This window comes from Prionailurus viverrinus, chromosome X (assembly GCF_022837055.1).
Source record: "Prionailurus viverrinus isolate Anna chromosome X, UM_Priviv_1.0, whole genome shotgun sequence".
Classification (NCBI taxonomy): domain Eukaryota; kingdom Metazoa; phylum Chordata; class Mammalia; order Carnivora; family Felidae; genus Prionailurus; species Prionailurus viverrinus.
This window is the reverse complement of record NC_062579.1, coordinates 30284918-30305067: the sequence shown is the minus strand read 5'-3', so window position 1 is coordinate 30305067 and position 20150 is coordinate 30284918. Positions and strand designations below refer to the sequence as shown.

Here is a 20150-nt window from a genome sequence, read left to right as displayed (position 1 = left end):
GGAATGACTAAATAGTATTTTAATGTTTTAGCCCTGGTGTAACAACTAGGAGTTTTGGGCAAGGCCATGACCTTCTCGCTGACTACCCATCTCAAGACTGAAAAAGAGCATCGAAGTACTTAGGAAGAATCAGTGTTGACTCTTATTTTTGAAGTTTAGCCTGAACAACACAATCTGTCATACCACTACACTTTCTCTGTCTTTGAGATGAGGGGCACTATGAATGCTAATTATTCAATGATTTGTTCATTCACCAGGGATACATCCCGACTAGCATAGTTCAATGATTCTAAGACACACATTTTCTTTTCACATTTTAACATCTCTGAGGTGGGGAGTGTCTTACAATCAATGACATACTTTTTAGTCAAAGTCCTGTTGGGAAACAGACAACAGACTCAAACGGGAATTGGAGAGGACATAATGAAAGGACTATAATGGTGTGGGCATGGTAAAGGAACTCAGTAAGGGGTACCGAAGCACTTCAAAGCTAACAGCATCAAAGGATATTTACCACCCTAGGCCTACAGGGCGAGGGGAGGGAGTGACAAGTGGAGCCCAGAGAGAACTGTATGTATAGTTTTAGGACAGATCACCTAAGAGGAGCTGTGACAGAAGAACAGTCTCTAACAGCCTTCAGACTAGCAAGGGGGAATAAACACCCTGAACTTTCTGTCCTCTTGTCCTCTAATCTACCACTATTGGCCCCAGTTGGCCAAATGCAGCGTAAAACCAGAGAGCAAAGTAGCAAAGCACAAAGCAGTTTGGAAACCACCTGATACATAATAGGTGCACAACCAAGGTCACTTCTGATCCCTTCCCTTGTCACTACCTACGATTTATTTAGCGCAAAGGGAGTGATGGTGTCGGGGTTCAGATTTACAGAAAGATACGTGAGCAAAAATCACAGTGATGGTCGAATTCAATAGCTGAGCACCAAGAAGAGTTTTTCAACGTCATCCTAGCCTTAGAAACAAAAAGCAGACACTCATTCCATCTGTGTGTGTCAATTCAACAAATGTGCTTTTCTCCAAAGACAAATAAGTATAAAAACAGGAGGAATATAGGTGACATATAATCAGTCCTCAGGGATATACAATCCATCTTCAAGTACTCAGGAATAACTTGTAACAGAACACATTAGAGATATTAGGAAAGTGAATTTAATGAAAAAGACATTAAAGTTTGCAGCAAGTACAGGGTGGCACAAAGCTTTGGTTTGGGGTACATATTCCATACAGAAGCTTAGAAGTAGGCATGTTAAACATTTAAGTATTGCTGCTAATTTTGCACTAAACATGGCAAGACAAGTAAATAGGAACAGTTGAAGAAAACCAAGAAAACTAGCAAAATAAATGCAGACTTCCCATCATCTCCAGGGGATTTAAAAATGTTACTGTTTCCTAGAGTTTTCCATCCTTTTCTCTTTATTTAAAAACAAAGATACTGTATCATATACTTAAAAATGTGTTAAGACAGTAAAATCTCATGTTAAGTGTTCTTAATGAAATTAAAAAAAATACAAACAAATGAACTATCAAACCACAAAAAGACATGGAGAAACCTAAAATGTGCATCGATAAGTGAAACAAGCAAGTCAGAAAGTCCATACCATATGATTTCAACTAATGACATTCTAAGAGAAGGCAAAGGAAAGACACTACAGTAAAGTAGACAGTAAAAAGATCAGTGGTTGCCACAGGTTAGAGCACAGGAGATTTTTATGGCACTGAAATTATTCTGCATGATGATGTAATCGTGGATGCAGGATATTATGCATTTGTCAAAACCCACAAAACTGTAAAACACCAAGAATGAACCCTAATATAAACTACGGACTTGAGTTAATAATGATGTACCAGTATTGATTCATCAACTGCAATAAATGTACTACACCAAGATGTTCATTATAGGAAAAACTTGTTGGGGACGGTGTAGTTGTATATGGGAACTCTCTGTACTTTCTGCTCAATTTTTCTGTAAACCTAATACTGCTATGAGAAATAAAATCTATGGATTTAAAAGCAAACAAAGAAGTCAGATTCCTATCTGAGCAGGAGTTTAGGAGAATAAATTGGCAGCCAAAGCAGGTGGGTGGCAGAGACAAAGCAGAAATGAACACACCCACAGGTAGGCTACCCAGCCTTTGGCAGTTTGGAAAATTACCCCTCTTATTTCTTCCCAAGGAGAGCCCCTCTCCTAATGTCCCAGTGAGCCAATGATCATTAGCTGTTCTTAGGATATTGAGAGTTTGTCTTCCTTCTCCAGCCCACTAAACTCTTAGACTCATCTTCAGGCCCAGAAAAAAAAAAAAAACAAAAAACAAATGGACTGCTTGTGACAACCACACTCAATCTAGGAATGGAGACCAAGTACATTCAGTCGGGCCAATTCTTGCACTGATGATATGGTGCGCCTCTCAGAGGTTCTGTAAATATTTGTGTAACATTTGAGGAACACCTGCCTGGTGGAAGGGGTACAAAGGAAACCCTCAATGGAGGCACCCCCCCTTTCCCTATGTCCTTGGCAATTCATGTCTAGCCCAAACTGTAAACCTTATTCAACAAAACAAACGCTTTGCCTCTAAATAGACCTGTCTTTCTTAGAATTTATCAACCATGAATCGCTCTTCAGGCATGGGGTCCCTTCTTCACTTATTTATTGAAATAGACATTATTTCATCCTCCTAATACCATACTCTTCCTTAGAGAAGTTCTCTACCTCATTACCTTTTCAGGGATGTTTAGTGGCCCTTATAACTTGGCACCCCGGGAAGTAGCCAGGACAGCCCCTACCCAACCCCGTAAACTGGTTTTGTGCATTCAGATGCTTTGCAAGCATATGATTCTAACAGGGCTGGGTTTTGAGGTAAAAGGAAAAAGCTGAAAATTAACAATAATATTTCCATTAATCCATGTGGGATCATGAGGAGTTCCCAAGGTTCTTGTATAAATCCCATTAGTCAGAGGGACAATGTAGGAAGATATTTAGGAATTAAGGAGGACAAATTAAGTGAGGGTGATGAAGGTCAAAAGCAAAAAGATTCAGGAAATTCTAGACATCTATTTCTTCATATCAACTGAAAGCCAATGATCTCTCTTCAAAAATGTCCATTTATGAATAATGAATATGAGGAAAGGATAGAAAATATATTCCCAACCTGCAATTGCTCTAACTATAGTTTAACCATAAATGATGAACATAAACTGTCTTGTAACAGAATGGTTCCCTTCTTTGTTTCCAAGTGAGAAAGATTTTAAAAGCTTTATTGTTTGGACTCATCAATTCTCATGGATTTGCACAAACGAGTGTCAACTTTCTGAAGACAAAATTAACCTTGGGCGAAGCAGAAAAAAAATGCATGGAAGGAGCAATCAGACTCTTTCCCAAAGTAAGCAGATCTAACAATAAAGAGGTGAAACGAAAATATTTAGAGTCAAACACGTATCTAGTTCTCTGCTCTTCTCTAAGGAGCCTTTTTTTTCCCTCACAAATGCCAATGACTTAAACTTTTGCTTTAAATTATACTAAAATATTTTACTTTCTTGCTGTGTTAATCTCTGCCTCAACCAAAGAAAAAGAAAAGCAGAGTTAAGTCTCCCTTTGTGCTGAGATACTAAAGATAAAAATATGATCTACTACCCCATATGAGTGTTTTGTCATGTACAGGCAATACTAACTACATATTCCACTTCCCTTTTCCAAATATGGAAGGAACCCCCTGCCAGAATAGTTTGATGAGTTCTAGGGAGGCAAATGAGGTACAAATGCTGATTTTTGAAACACTGTGCATTCCTCATAATGCCAAGAGTAGTTTGTATTTCTATGGAATTTGTTTCAACAGAACGGTAAATTTCCTTCTGTAAATAAAAAGCACAATTCTGAACAACCCTGTGAGGAAGGCAGGTTTGATCTCTCTAGCATGAAGGATAAGCAATGGGCCACAGAAAGAGATGGTCTTTACACCAAAAGAGGGTGTTAAGGAAAGGCATGGCAACATGGTTTGCTTGTAGATTCCACAACCTGTTAACAAAAAAACTGACCACAGTTTTTCTCCCCATCAAATAAAACACATTTTGAAATATTTATTATCTAGTCAGATGAAGTAGGAAATTCCAGCCTAAAAATAAATTACTATTACCCACAATGGGTAATATAGCACAAATAAGATTGATTTTTTCTTTCTTTCTTTCTTTCTTTCTTTCTTTCTTTCTTTCTTTCTTTCTTTCTTTTCTTCTCCTCCTCCTCCTCCTCCTCCTCCCTTTTTTTTGTATTTCTATACACTGGAGACCACTTAATTGTACATAGAATGATTAAGTTCCAGCCAAGCATTCAGGAAAAGAAGGGCCCAAGAGATTATGAACAAAAGAGTGCTGTATCTAGCTCACCAATGGCCTCCCCCACCCCAGTGGTTAAAATTTACAAAGCATATTTACATATATTACTTTCTTTCATATCTTCAGTAACTCCAAGTTATCCTGATTATTCCTATTTTACAGGCAAAAAGATCAAGGCCTAGATTGGATACTTAACTTGACCGAGGTCACATAGTTGGTAAGCAGTCAAGACTTGAGCTAATATCATCTGAGTCTGAGGTTAGGCTCCTTCCATTTCACCATGATTGCCTTGCAATGAACAGTGTCCAAGTTAGTCAAATCTAACCTGCCATCATGACATAGAGTGAGTCCAGTTATTACAGTTGAGTTATTTTATCTTCTTATGCAGTGTTTCTCAAACTGTGATCCATTTGTATCAGAATCACCCAAGAATCTTGATTAGAATGATGGGAATTTCTGAGGATTTTGTTCAGTAGGTTTGGAGCAATGCTCTGGAATCAGTGTATTAAATTCATACTCCGGATGATTCAGATAATCCTTTGGAATCCTCGATGTGGCTCAATTTCCATGGCTATTGTTCAAACTTTGCTAGATCCAATTTTTGTTATAGTGTTACCTGTGTAGATTTCCTCCTCCTGTTTGTTTTAATTTCAGAGGCCATAAATGACACCATTATAGGAGGAGAGCCCTTCTGCCAACTTCTAAAGGCAATGCTCTGTTTAATGTGAAATATCTATATGGAACAAAAAAATAAACATTGATCACAGTCCCAAATGCCATAGGCTTTTACTCTGAGGTACTTCCGGGATGATTCAATATTTCGATCTACTTTGCTTCTAAAAGTAGGATTTGCCCTTGTTTCTTCCATGACTTTCTCCTCCTCCATCAAATATAAACCTTAGGGTAGCAGGTGATGATGAGACTGATATTATTGTGAATCAGGCGGGTCATCCATTAGTTACTTAAACACTTAAAGATCAATGGTCATATATTTGTGTGGGTTTATTAAGGAAAAGGAGACTAGGATTATGAAGTTCCATCAAAATATCTTTGTGTTTGGCATTTTTGTGTCCTGGAAGATCTACAACATGATGATTCCAGTTATAGTGACAATGTAAGTGAAATGAGAGTTGATACATTATCTTCCAGATGTCCTGAAAGTACTGTTGACAACCTGAATGGATAAAGTCAGGCTTTAAAGCTTGCCCATGTCCCTTTACAACTTGTATGATTCAAGTGAGGGAATGCTGAGGGCTGAGATGTCCTGACAAGGACACTCCAGCAAGGTCATGGTATCTTCTGAGAAGGCGATATGGAGAGCTGGGCTGGAGAGCACTCTCTGTGCTTTTATCTGTGCTGAGATAGACTGGGCTGAACTGTCCAGCTGAACTGGCTCAACTGGGTAGATGACAGTACAAGGCACTGAGACAGGATATACTAGAATAGGAAGAATTGGGTACAAGGGGAAGGTGGAATAAAGGGTTCCATTTTGACTATGTTGAAAACATGAGCTATGCTGGTGGATAGGTCATATAGGTAGGTGGGTCTGAGTCTAAGGCTGAGAGGAAGGGTCTGGGTTGGAGATGTGAGTTTGAAGTTATAAGCATATAAAACTACGAGGGCAGCATACATGATAATGCCAGAGATGGTGTATGAAGTGATAAGAAACAACAAGCACTGAAGAATCCGATGCTTATCATTTAACAACCTTTAACAGAGAAGGAGAGGGAGCAACTAACGACACAGAAAAACTAGGCATATATGATATTGCAGAAGGCCTGTACTTAGGGGCTACTGGGTTGTTTTCTATCTTTTGCAATAAATACTTTTGTATGTACTCATTTCTCACATCTGTATCTATCTCTGTAGGACAAATACCCCAAATTGGAAATACCCAAAAATCTCATTTTGAATTTCGAAGTGTTGATGTTTGAAAGAAAAGGTTGTTCAGAAAAGCCACCAAACATAGATAGCTTAGTTAACCATATTTAACATGGCATTTGATAGGAATGGTTAAATAAATTTGCTATATCCCTATAATGTAATACCCTATATGCATAAGAAAGAATGAGACCATCAATCATTTCTGCTATGGAAGAGGAGGAAGGCAGACGGACTTTTCACAATTTTGAACGATTTGAATTGTGTGCCATTCACATATGTAATCTAGATTTAAAGATATTTGTACTTCTACACAATACTTAGTAAAAAGAATGACATGAATATCAATTTACCTTTTCTCTCTGAGAACAACATCGCAGGTTTCTGATGGACTTCTGCATACCTAGGTTTCGCATTGTGGAAATACCCAGTTAGATGTTGGATTTTATGAAACCCTAATACAGAAAACTGCTCTAAATGTGGCAAAGATCTGAACACATAAAGTTTATGCTCATCTAGAGTTTAAGTTATAGATTTTAGAATTTATTATTTTGCCACTTTTATTGTTAGCAAATAAATCTACTTCATTTTGTTTACTGTATTTTTAAAATTTTTTTTAAATTTATTTTTGAGAGATAGAGAGAGAGAGAGAGAGCGAGCGAGCGCAAGCACGGGAGAGGCAGAGGGAGAGGGAGCCAAAGAAGTAGACTCCAGGCTCCAAGCTGTTAGCACGGAGCCCAATGCGGGGCTTGAACTCACAAACCATGAGATCATGACCTGAGCCGAAGTCGGACGCTTAACTGACTGAGCCACCCAGGCGCCCCCATTTTGTTTACTTTAGAGATGTCTCCATACTTCACCATCATCTCCCTCTCACGTGTCCCCAAAATATCAATGAAGACAGAATGGGTCAGGTCAAGTCTGAAGACAAGTGTTCCAATACAGGAAGTAGTGATGATCTTACACTTTGTTTTGTTTCTTAAGAGGGGCAACATAGGGATGGGAGTTTGAGTTTTTAAAAAATATTCCATATATACTGAGCTACACTAGACTGGTAACTTTAATTTTTGAGAATTAGTCTTTTTTGAATAATACTGAAAATGGACTGCTTATTCCCTCAGAATAATACTAAATATATTCTTAAATCAGTTTTCAAAATTCAAGAAGAAATTTAGAATATGGAAAAATTAGCTTGAATAAGCCTAAAGATGATTCTACCTTTCTTACCACTAAAATTCAGTTTCTATCCTTTCAAAGATTTTATGTGAATTCAAGTAAAAAAATGAGCTGAGGGGCTAGACTAGGACTCTGGCAGAAAAGTCGATCAGGTACTTCATACTGAAGTAATCCGACTCTGCTCCACCTTCTTTCATCTATGCCCTCCTCTCCACCTGGATAAGCACAAGATTATGCCAGGGGCTACAGTAGAAAGAATACTGGCCTATAAATCACAGCCTGGATTTAAGTCTGAATATAGTCATAGCTTCTATATGACCTTGGCCAAGTCATGTCAGCTCCCTGGGCTTCAGATTTGGAATATGCAAAATGAGGAACAGGTCTGAGGTACCTTTCTGCTTCAACTACCTTTGCATTTAAGTTTCGTGGCTAAAGCATCTAGAATTCCAGGTAACAGAAAGTATGGTAGGCTGAACTACTGGTAACAATTCTTCTTCCCTTTCTGCATATCAACCTTGCCATGGCTTCATCGTGCACAGATGGATTTTCCTGCCTCTTGATTTTAGGCTTGGCCATATGACTTCCTTTGACCAAAGAGATATCAGTAAATATGATACAAGCAGGAGCTCAAAATGTACATTAGTTCTTACTTCCTTGTAGTTAGTGGCTTAGAATATTTTATAAACTAACTGTTTATAATAGAACTAATTGTTAGGTCATAATTAGGGTGACCCTACATCCCAATTTTCCCAGTTCAATCCTGGTTTACATCTGTTGTTCCAGTATTATAATTTCGTTCTTCTCATTCTCAAAAGTGGGCTGATTTAGATGATAAATTATATAGTCACCAAAAAAACCTTTCAGTTCATCTTGAAAACTTACCTGGTTAATCCACAAGTTTGCTACAATAACAGGGCCACCTCCTTGTCCAAGCAACCATCCCCACCATGCCTTCTTTGGACTGTGGGGATTCCCAGGGTGAGAAAAGGGTAGCCAGTATTCCTTCTTACTCTTCAAGTGATCTATATTATGAGTGGCCCTTTTATCCCTCAAACCCTTTTAAGAAACCTAAAATAACTCATTAATAGAAGTTTAGGGACTCCAAATCTCTACTGTAGTTTCAAAGAAGCTTGCACCATTTCCCTTATGGTATAAAGCCTATGAATCACTGTACAATTTGCTTGCTGACAGGACAATGTGACACACTTTCCATCATCCAATCAAAAAGGCCTTGGTCCATGGACATATGGAGGTACATGCTCTTATAGACACTCAGCAAGTCCCTAAATGTTCATAACACTGACATCTCTCCCCGCATGTCCCAGTTCCCTAAGGTGAGAAATGGCAGGGAAACAGAATCCCAGGTACCAAGCCTGATAATAATAGGAAATGGCAGCCAGACAGTGCCTGGAGGCCCCATTTTGGAGACTGGTACCTTCACAGTCTACACTTCCCCATGCTGGAACGGAGCATGAGTACACCCTCTACGGGAGTCCCGGGATTGTCGGCCATCTTCTGCCAAAGGCGTTGCTCTTCCCCCTGAGAGTCCATCCAATCCACGTTCTTCCCGTGGCTCATACCTGAAGAGGGGGAAAAGGAGTGTTACACTCCACAGATGAAACATTTCGATCTTCTGGAAGACACTTATCAACCTCTAAGGGGGTCTTTTGAGCAGAGAGTCCTTCACTGGCTTGTTTTTCCTTACCGCATCTAGTGAGTAGTGTTAGTTAGAACGAAAGAATTCCTTTGTAGTCTGACTACTCACTTCTGCCAAGACGAAGAGAAACAAATCAGGACGGCCCTAGTGGGTCATTTCCACCACCCTCCAATTTGGTAGTTTATCACAGAGCAGGCTCTCATCTGGACTGAGTTAACCTGACAGAAGAACAGGCTGAACGGGTCTCTGAAGCACTCGCTTTTTAACAAGGCCCCTTGTTAAACTCCCCACTGACCTGGGGATTTTTCACTTTAGTGGTATAGATATTCTTGGCTCTCCTTAATCTATAACAAAGTAGAGCATCATAGAGGCAGGGTTGTTCTTAACAGGAATATAGACCATGGTGCATGCAGACCCTCCATGTCTTACCTAAATTATGGAATAATGAGAATCTGGGGGGCTACATGTGCTCTACTACTGTCATTTCCCTCCAATTCACCCTGTTGGCTTGCACCTTGTGGCATCAGTAGTATGCTTCCATAATCTGTTTAAACAACATTAGATGTTATTTTTTAGCGGGGAAAATGGGGTTCCTTTCAATTCAACCAGTGAGTAATCTGAGAAGAGGATGAAGTAAAGTTGGTCTTGGAAATTGTTCTCTCCCCTGTCAGAAGTCTGTGCTGTCTTGGTGATCTTCTCCTGAGCAAAACATGAAATAACACCCAAGAAGGTAGTTGAAATTCACTTAGACTAAGATGTAGGTGATATTTTATAAAAGGACTGAATACAAACATTTTATATCTTAAACTTATAGCCAAAGGATGCAAACTTATGTAGTAGTATTTTTAACAATGAACAGATTCTTGGCTAAAGGGATGGAGCATGTGTGGTAATTTCAGGAATCAGTTAAGCTGAAACTATGTGTGCCTCTACTACACGTTAACCGGCAGGAACCACTCTTCTGCCCCATGCCTCGTCACAGACCATCTCAGGGTCCCCAAGTCCCTCACCAGTTCCAGAATTCAAACGAACTCCTCCCAGAAAGATGTTGCTGGAAAAGGCCTCCTTGTCCCAGACAGTAAGTTCGAGGCAAACATTCCTTATGTCCTGGGGATGCAGGCCACTGAACATGAAAGTATGGTTCCACTGAGGGTTAACACTCTTTTTTATTACCAGAGTTTTGTGCTTGGTGGCTTTGCTATCATCAGGGAGCAGGTAGCTGCAAGAGAAAATGCAATCAAGCCATCGGTGAGACAGTAGCAATGGCATCCTTGAGTAGTCACTTCAATTCCCCATCATTCTTTAAAAAAATTTTTTTTAATGTTTATTTATTTTTGAGAGAAAGAGAGACAGAACGTGAGCAGGGGAGGGGCAGAGAGAGAGGGAGACACAGAATATGGAACAGGCTCTAGGCTCTGAGCTGTCAGCACAGAGCCCGATGTGGGGCTCGAACTCATGGACTGAGATTATGACCTGAGCTGAAGTCAGAAGCTTAACCGACTGAGCCACCCAGGCACCCCCAATCAATTCCCCTAATTCTTAGTATGTGTATGTGTGTGCATGCATGCATGTGTGTATTTGATTTTTTCTTCTAGGTTCTTATATGCTTAAATCTAGATTTAAGTGGATTGGTTTATTGTTTATTTTAAGTAGGGCAATAGTAAAATTCCTGCACTTTCCTTTCTAATCCTATTTTGGTCCCTCATCTTGAAATGAAAATATCTCCTATAGTAGGTTCTTACAATAAATAAGACACCTTGCAACACTTGAGATTGCATTTCATGTACCAAGAAAAAGACTCCTTATCTCCCAATATTCATTCTCTCCTTCTTCTTTAAAATACTCATTTTTTTTTAGTTAGGCACAAGATTGCCCAGAATAAAGACAACATTCCTAGCCTCCCTTGCAGCCTATATAGCTGTGTACTAAGTTCTGGCCAATAGGACACAAAAAGTGGCTCTATATGAAGTTTCTGGGAATTACCTTATGGCTGGAATTTGGATGGCATAGCTGAAACTCCAGCAGCTACCTGGGCCAATGAGGTGAAATCCATAACAAGACAGAAGAAACATGGGTCGCTAATTATCATGAAGCTTTCAAACCTGCCCTAGATACTTTACCTTTTGTGTTTGTTTACATGCAACAGAAAAAACTTTGCTTTCTCAACCTCTCTTAAAAAAATGTAAGGTCTCTTGAAAATCAGCTCAATATTTAGGTGTAACTAGGGAGACAATTTACTAGAAAGTTATAGGCCCTTTTTCATTATAGAACAAAGATATTATCTTTTATTATCTCTTCTTTGTAAATGTTCAACAAGATACAGTGAAAACTATTTCAAAAGATGTTAAATCACCCCTGTAAGGTGACAATGAGGCCATAGGAAGGAGCCATCCCCTCATCCCACCAGACAGTGAGCAGGAAGAGGCTGGAATGGATGGTGGGGCTGATGAGAGAAAATGCAATGGCAGGATACAAATAAAACATATTTTTTGTGCTTAAAACTATTGTGAGAAAGACTGAAGGACAGATGGACTGGGACTCAGGCCCACACACTCACCAGCAGGAAAGTCCCAGATATCTGCTTCTCTTTATTATTTGCTTTATCAAAATTAGAATGTTGTGAGGGTAAAAGTTTGACTCATTTTCTTATAGAGACAATTATACTTTTCTAAGAAGGATTGATGAGAAGAACAGTAATGTGATTGACTCAAAGAATTAACCTCGTGCCTAAAATCTATAATAAATCCACAAAACATAAAGAGAAAGAAAGCCAAATATAACACTACAGAAAATCATCAATCACAAAGAAAGAGAGCAAGAGAAGAAGAGAGGAACAAAGAACTACAAAAACAACCAGAAAAACAATGAACAAAATGGCAGTAAGCTCCTACCTATTCAAGATGATCTTAAATATAAATGGCCTAAATGCTCCAATAAAAAGACAGAGGATGGCAGAATGGATAAAAAACAAGATCCATCTATATGCTGCCTATAAGAGACTCACCTCAGACCTAAAGACACATACAGAGTAAAAGTGAAAGGATGAAAAAATTTTACCATGCAAATGGAAGCAAAAAAAAAAAAAAGTCTGGCAGAGCAATAATACTTAGACAAAATAGACTTTAAAACAAAGGCTGGCTGTGACAAGAGACACAGAAGGGTATTACATAATGAGATAAGGATCAATCTAACAAGAGGGTATAATAATTGTAAATATCTATGCACCCAATATTGGAGCACTTAAATACATAAAACAAATATTAATGGACATAAAGAGAAATTGGTGGTAACATAGTAACAGTAGGGTTTAACACCCTACTTAAATCAATGGCTGAAAATCAATAAGGAAAAGGTATCTTTGAATGACACATTAGACCAGATGGACATGACAGATATATACAGAACGTTCCATTCCAAAACAACAGAATACAGATTATTTTCAAGTGCACATGGAACACTGTCCAGAATACATCACATCTTAGGCAACAAAACAAGCTTCAATAAACTTAAGAAGACTGAAATCATACCATGTATCTATTCTGACCACCATGGTATGAAACTAGAAGTCAATCACAAGAAAAAACTGGAAAAAAGAAATATGCCTCTGCCAAAGCACTCTCCAGTTGATATCTCTGGGGAAGGTGCTCTGAAATCTCTACTTTTTACAATTTCCCCTAAGAGAGCAAAACACCAATGATCTAATATTTGTGTTGCTTTTGTATATTACCAGTATCAAATGATAACAAAGCACAATAAAAAATATATTACATGTAGAAAATCATATTTTCTCCTCCTTTGAGAAATGAATCTTACAGGAAAATCTGCCAGTATTGAGGATGACAATGATGAGAAATCCTGAAATATGCTGGAAGCAAGCTGAAAGCTAGAATAAGCAGCCCCCTCTATACCTGTGTTGTTTCATATCTAAAAGCCAGTATTTATGGGGCACCTGGGTGGCTCAGTAAGTTAAGTGTCTGACTCTTGATCTTGGCTCAGGTCATGATCTCACAGTTTATGAAACTGAGCCTCACACTGGGATTCAACTTTTGAGATTGTTTGGGATTCTGTCTCTCCCTCTCTCTGCCCCTCTGCTGCTCACTCTCTGTTTCTGTCTCTCAAAAATAAATAAACTTAAAAAAAAAGGCAGCATTTAAGGGTAGCTGTTACCTTGTACATTTAGAGTAAGACTAACACAGAAGTCTCACAGCCACCACTGTCTCATGGATCACAGACCCTCTCATCTCCCATTAGGTATTTTCTAAAATGAGTTAAAACAAAATTACCCCTTCACAAAGCTATCGCAAGTGCCTCCCGACTTCACTGCGGTCAAATTCTTTGCCTCTTTGATGAACACTTCCAGTATTCCTCCAAATATTACAGGTGACTCCTTCTTCTTTCCCCTTTTGAAGCTCTTCTTTCCTGCATCAGCCATCAAAATGAGAGAGATTGAGAGAGACGGAGAGAGGGAGGGAGAAGGGAAGTGAAAGAAGGGAAGAGAGAGAGGGTTCTATTTCAAAGTTCAGAAAGAAAATCTGCAAATACTTATTTCATTTGCTGACTGAATCAGGTCTTTACGCTACCGTGTATTTTTCCATGTATTTATTTAAATGTTTTTTACCCCACTGGATTCCTTCTGGATAGGTCTCCCATTTGTGTTTGTTGAAAAACAAGAACAAATAAATTTATTTTTTTTCAATATATGAAGTTTATTGTCAAATTGGTTTCCATACAACACCCAGTGCTCATCCCAAAAGGTGCCCTCCTCAATACCCATCACCCACCCTCCCCTCCCTCCCACCCCCCAGGAACAAATAAATGTAAAATTTTATTCCCCAACAAGGAATATCTTTTCACAGGTATATATAGAGAGAAAAGGGAAAAGACCCTGAGAGCTGCCTGAGCCACATTCTTGCTCTCAGTGAGAAACAGCTACAGTGAACGCCACACACAAGTGTGTAGACTCCAAAAGAGAAAATTCCATAACTTCCTTCTTGGATGTTTCAGTCTTACAAATTGAGAACTGTGCAAGGCCAGCTCCAAAGGCAATATGTAGCCCAGGCACAACTACATTTTTGAGAGAAAACTCTTCCTGTGTCACATTTTTATTCTGATGAAATGTGCTCAACGTGAATAATCACCACCACCACCACCACCACCACCACCACCACCACCACCTTTATTTAGTGCTGCTTTAAGCACTTTACATGAATGAACCTATTTAATCCTTGCAATAACCCTATGAAGTAAGGAAACGGAGGCTGAGAGACAGTAATTACTTGCACAGGGTCACAATGAAGAGGGTGATAACGAATGGAAGGACAGAGGAAGCTGGCTATAGGAGTTGATGGTAGAAGGGCAAAAGGGATTTAAAAGTTGACTCCATCTGGATTTTTCCTTTGGTGTGTTCTAGTCAACTTCCTCCTCAAGACTCCCTGAGTAACTGTCAATATCATAAATAGGTACAGCAGCTTTTTACACCTCCCCTCTCAGCAAACTGTACCACTCCCTCCCTCCCCACTCCATCCTGGGGAAGATTCTAGATCTCTGGGACTTCCAGGAAACAAATATCACCATTAAGGCTGGTTTCTAAGTATGAAATTTGCCCTTTACTTGTAAAGATCTTGCACCCTTCCCCATATGTCAGATATACTTCTCAACTCTCTCCAAAGTTAGTGACACCTAATCCTTTACATTTTCATCTGCATAATGGGAAAGTAACATAATCCAACAATTCCTGAGCCCTATTCCCACGCTTCTAGATACAGAATGTCCTTGATCAAAGCCACCAATTTTTACTCTACCTTGAACTTGTTCTAGAGGAAGCACCAGGTTCTCCTCTGGGGGAATGTAACGTAAGACAACTGTCAGCTCTCCTTTATAGTGAAGGCCTATGTCAGCAGCAAATTCCACCTGGCCAAGGGAAAACACGTGAAAAGAAAAAGTGACAATGCTTGGTTTATTATTTTGTAGCCCATGTTTGAATGTACAATATTAACTTGCTGGATTAAATATGACAATCCATTTCCACTCAACTATGTTAGAATTTACTGGTTTAAGATATGCCTTAGGTATAAGAAAAAGAGAGGCTGGAAAACTCTATGAAGGTATTTCTCTGTAACTTTTAACATTAAAGTAAAAGGAATTTGAGAGGAGATATAGGACACACGTGTGGTCAGTCAGGGGCTACTGACAGTCTATGGTACAATGAGGACTGGAACCCATCAATGAACATATAGGTTGGGGTATGAGGTGGAAATAAAGATACCACTGAAAACAGCCCCAGAAGATCCTTCTCCTTGTCTGTTCTTGAGGTCTCAAGGCTTTCCTAAGTGACCAAGAGGGGGAAAGTAGGCAGTAATGCTTGGTTCACATTGGGCTGCCAAGCCACCAAACATTAAAAACAGTGTTGGTAATTCACATCATTAAAATTCAATGTGGAAGCGCTGCTATAAACATTGGGGTACATGTACCCCTATGGATCAGCACTCCTGTACATACAATGGAATACTACTTGGCAATGAGAAAGAATAAAATCATGCCATTGGCAGCAACATGGATGGAACTGGAAGGTATTGTGCTGAGTGAAGTAAATTAGTCAGAGACAGACAGCTATGTTTTCACTCATATGTGGACCTTGAGAAAATTAACAGAAGACCATGGGGGAAGGGAGGGGGAAAATAAATACAAACAAAGAGGGAAGGAAGCAAACCACAAGAGACTCTTAAATATAGAGAACAAACTGAAGGTGGATGGTGTGGGGGGGGGTGAGGGGGAGAGGGAAAATGGGTGATGGGCATTGAGGAGGGCACTTGTTGAGATGAGCACTGGGTGTTGTATGTAAGCCAATTTGAAAAATTATATTTAATATAAAAAAATAAGTTGAAAGTTAAAAAAAAAAGTAAATAAATAAAGAAATCATTCAATGTGGAAAAACTGGTTCACTTGGACATTGCTGGTGGGAATGTAAAATGGTGTAGCCGTTTCAGAAAACAGTTTGGTAGTTGCTTATAAGACTAAGCATACAACTACCATCAACCCAGCGATTGTACATTGGGACGTTTATCCCAGAGAAATGAAAGATTATGTCCACATAAAAAGCTGTATGCAAATATTCATATCATCTTTATTTCTAATAGCCCCAAATTAGAAACAAACTAGATGACCTTCAAGAGGGGGCTGGTTCAACGAACTATGGTACAGCCATACCATGGGACACTACTCAGCAATAAAAAGGAATGAACTAGCAATATACACAGCTTGGATGAATCTCGACAGAATTATGCTGAGTGAAAAAAACCCATCTCAAATGATACATGCCATACAATTCCATTTAAATGACATTCCTGAAGTGACAAAATAAGCGGTTGCTGGGAGTTAGGGAAGGGTGGCAGGAGGGAGGTGGGTATGGTTATAAAAGATCACAAGGGATCTTTGCTGTGACGGAACTGTTCTGCATCTTGGCTGTAGTGGTATATAAACAAAGCTACACATGTGATAAAATTGCATAGACTAAACACACACACACACACACACACACACACACACACACACACACACACACACACACATGAGAACTGAGGAAATCTGAAGAAGATGGGTGGATTGTATCAATGCCATTACCCTGGTTGTGGCATTGCACCATAGCCTTGCAAGATGATATCACTGGGGGAAACTAGGTAAAGGGTACATGAGATCTGCCTGTATTATTTCTTATAACTGAATGTGGATCTACAATCATCTCAAAACCAAAAGTTTCAATTCAAAAATTCAATGTGAACATATACAAAGAGCCTTTGTTCTGTAAGGCTCCTACTTGCCATGGAGTCAACAGAACTATGACTTTTCATAAGTGGGGTAAGAAAAGTCATATACTTTCTTAGGCTTTTCCTTCAGGTACCTGACTCCTGAGCACTGAGTCAAGGGCTGAGAACTGCTGTCTTCTGAGAGGGTAGACCAAAAGAATTCAGAAACCCCAAAACTCACAGTGAAGCCAGAGGCTGTTCAAGCTTCAGCAAAGACAGAGACCATTACCAGGAAAAGGAATCCTTCCCTGACTTTCCTCTTGGTCGTGGTAAAACTTATTAGTAAGGGTGGGAAAAATCATTTGAAGTATTTTATTCAATCTTCTTACTAGGGGTAAACATGAGATTGGATGGTGAAATAGACTATCCATCTAATTTTTAACTGTTGTAAGTCATGTGCCTTGTAAAAGGAATTTTGTTTTGACAGTTTTAGTAAATTTTACTTAATGAGAATGTCACAAATGGAAAGTTCTAATGGACATTATAGCAGATAAAAGACGTCATAACTTTTTGATACTACAGCCAATGAAAGGTGGGGTATTTATCCTCTCTCTTTGGATGAGTGGACCTTGTGATTGCTTTGAATAGTAGACCATGACAAAAGTTACAATGTGCCAGTTTCTGGGCCCCAACCCTAAGATTAACAGCTTCTACTTCCCCTCTTAGAATGGATATTCTTGGGGTGCTACTTCGAGAAGCCATGATGTTGAGGCCCAAGCTACATGGAGGAGCCACAGGTAGGTGCTCTGGTTGGCAGGCCTAGCTGAATTCCCATCTGGCAGCTAACATTAAGTGTGAGACAGCCAACTTGAACAACCAGCATAGTCAAGCCTTCATATGACTTCAGAGCCTCAGTCTACCATCTAGCTGCAACCACATGAGAGACCTTAAATGAGAACCACCTAGCTGAGCCCAGTCACCCCCAGAATCATGTGCAATAAATTGTTTTAAACCACTAAGGTTTAGGGGCACCTGGGTGGCTCAGTTGGTTGATTTCAGCTCAACTCTTGATTTCAGCTCAACTCATGATCTCGCGGTTTGTGGGTTCAAGCCCCCTGTCAGGCCCAGCACATAGCCTGCTTGGGATTTCTCTCCCCCTCTTTTTCTGACTCTCTCCTGCTCACATGTCTCGTCTCGTCTCTCTCTCTCTCTCTCTCTCTCTCTCTCTCAAAATAAACATTAAACCACTAAGGTTTAGGGTAGTCTCTATACAACAGTTAACCAATGCAGGCTCTATTTGCTTTTGGCTGAAAGTTTTGGATAGGAAAATATGTTGTTAGGAAAAAGTGATATGTGTGGGTATCACATACTAATATATAGTATATTAGTAGAGGCTAAAACATGCATTATTGGGATTTATTAATGTTCCATTGGTATTTAGCTTAAAATATACTGGTGACTTTTTGTAAATACAGTCTTCAAATCTTTTTTTAAATGTTTTATTTATTTTTGAGAGAAAGACAGACAGACTGTGAGTGGGGAAGGAGAGAGAGAGATGGAGACACAGAATCTGAAGCAGGCTCCAGGCTCTGAGCTGTCAGCACAGAGCCCGACCTGGGGCTCTAACTCACGGACCGTGAGATCATGACCTGAGCCAAAGTCAGTCGCTTAACAGACTGAGACACCCAGGTGCCCCCAGTCTTGAAATCTTATGAGAGTAGAAAATAGTACAGATAAAGTCCTGTAGCATTATAAACACATACCAAAGAAATTCAGTGGAGTGAGTTATCTTCTAGCCTGCATGTATCTAATGTCTTTGGGATATGTGCTTGCTTTGGCAGCACATATACTAATGTCTTGGGATATTTTTGGCATTCTTGCTCAGAAATTCCAAGGCAATGTCATCTTCTGACATACCAACATCTTACATTATTAAACCAACTTCTGCTCAGAAAAATGGTATAATTCAACGCATTCAATTCTACCAACACATATGGAACACCTTCTTGTAGTAAAGCTTTTAAGGCTTTTTGCTGAGTGCTGTAGGGACACATAAGACACAGACCTTGCTTTCTATGAGTTTTCACTCTATCCAGGAGACATATATTCAACAGAAGCTCTATTAATCTGCCCTTATTTAACTGATTCATCAGATTAATGTTCTCCATTCCCAATGAAGAGCAGATCCTCTATACAAAGACCATGCATGCCTACTTCTATCAGCTGAACTGTGCTCATCAAAAGCTAGGTGAATTAGTCTCCCAGGCTCTTTATGCCAGGCATGTTTGTGGTTATAATTATATAAGTTAATATCAATAAACTAAAGGGAAGAAAAAGACAACTACTACTATAAAAATTAAGCTGAATATTTTTAATTTTTAAAAAATATTTATTTATTTTTGAGAGAGACAGAGTATGAGCAGGGGAGAGGCAGAGAGAGAGACACACACAGAATCTGAAGCAAGCTCCAGGCTCTGAGCTGGCAGCACAGAGCCCGGTGTGGGGCTCAAACTCACAGACTGTGAGATCATGACTTGAGCTGAAGTCGGACGCTTAACTGACTGAGCCGCCCAGGCGCCCCAAAATTAAGCCGAATACTTCTGAAGACCTAAGTATTTGAAAATAAATTTGCTATTGGGTTATGTTTGGGCTCAAAGCTGTAAAAGATTAGAAAACAATCATGAGGGGCACTGGGTGGCTCAATAGGTTGAGCGTTGGACTCTTAATTTTGGCTGGAGTCATGATCCCAGGGTCATTAGAACGAGCCCCACGTCAAGCTCCATGCTGAGCGTGGAGCCTGCTTGGGATTCATTCATTCTCTCTCTCTCTCTCTCTCTCTCTCTCTCTCCCCACCCCTCTACCCCTCTCCTGCTCATGAATGCTTTCTCTCTCTCTAAAATAAATAAAATGAAAAAATAAACTGAAAAAAATAATCATGAATATTTAGAAAGCTTTTGTTTGGTTTACTTTGAAAGCATTCTTAGGTTCTTATTGTACTTTAGAAAAGCTCAAACTAGAAATTGCTGATTATAATGCATTAAGGTCAGAATTTATGCCAGGAAGATATGGAAGAATTCTAATCACTGAAACTATACTCAAACAAAATGAATTATTACTATATTAGAAGACTTCAAAATAAATGCACATTTAAGTTAAAATAAATGATTAAGAAATGCACTGGGGGTGTATGTTTGTAGGTATGTAATTTCTGTGGCTTTATTAACTGACCTACTATTTCAAACTCAGGTCAAAGGATGACAGTTGCTCTGATACAGACGCAAAGAAACTACTGTGGGAAGAGAATAATCTAGATTGGGATAAAGAGGTGGCCTTTGCTTGGTGCTTAAAGGAGAGGAG

The 20150-nt window shown here is 39.3% G+C and overlaps 1 protein-coding gene across 9 annotated transcripts in view; it reads right to left on the bottom strand.

Annotated features, from left to right (window-relative positions):
- Positions 1-1147: 1147 nt before the first annotated feature.
- The window catches only part of SYTL5 (synaptotagmin like 5), a 139357-nt gene continuing 120354 nt past the window's right edge, over positions 1148-20150 (bottom strand). For 7 of the 9 annotated variants that reach the window (XM_047844306.1, XM_047844313.1, XM_047844310.1 and 4 more), the window contains 5 exons: positions 14853-14961; positions 13335-13470; positions 10062-10270; positions 8830-8974; positions 1148-6621 (listed from right to left, as the gene is read on the bottom strand). In XM_047844306.1, coding sequence (XP_047700262.1) covers positions 8832-8974; positions 10062-10270; positions 13335-13470; positions 14853-14961 — 597 coding nt within the window. In that variant the 3' untranslated portion in view covers positions 1148-6621; positions 8830-8831. Of the gene's footprint in view, positions 6622-8829; positions 8975-9480; positions 9596-10061; positions 10271-13334; positions 13471-14852; positions 14962-20150 lie in introns of those variants that run through there. The other 2 variants (XR_007148996.1, XM_047844312.1) reach the window with 2 other exon arrangements.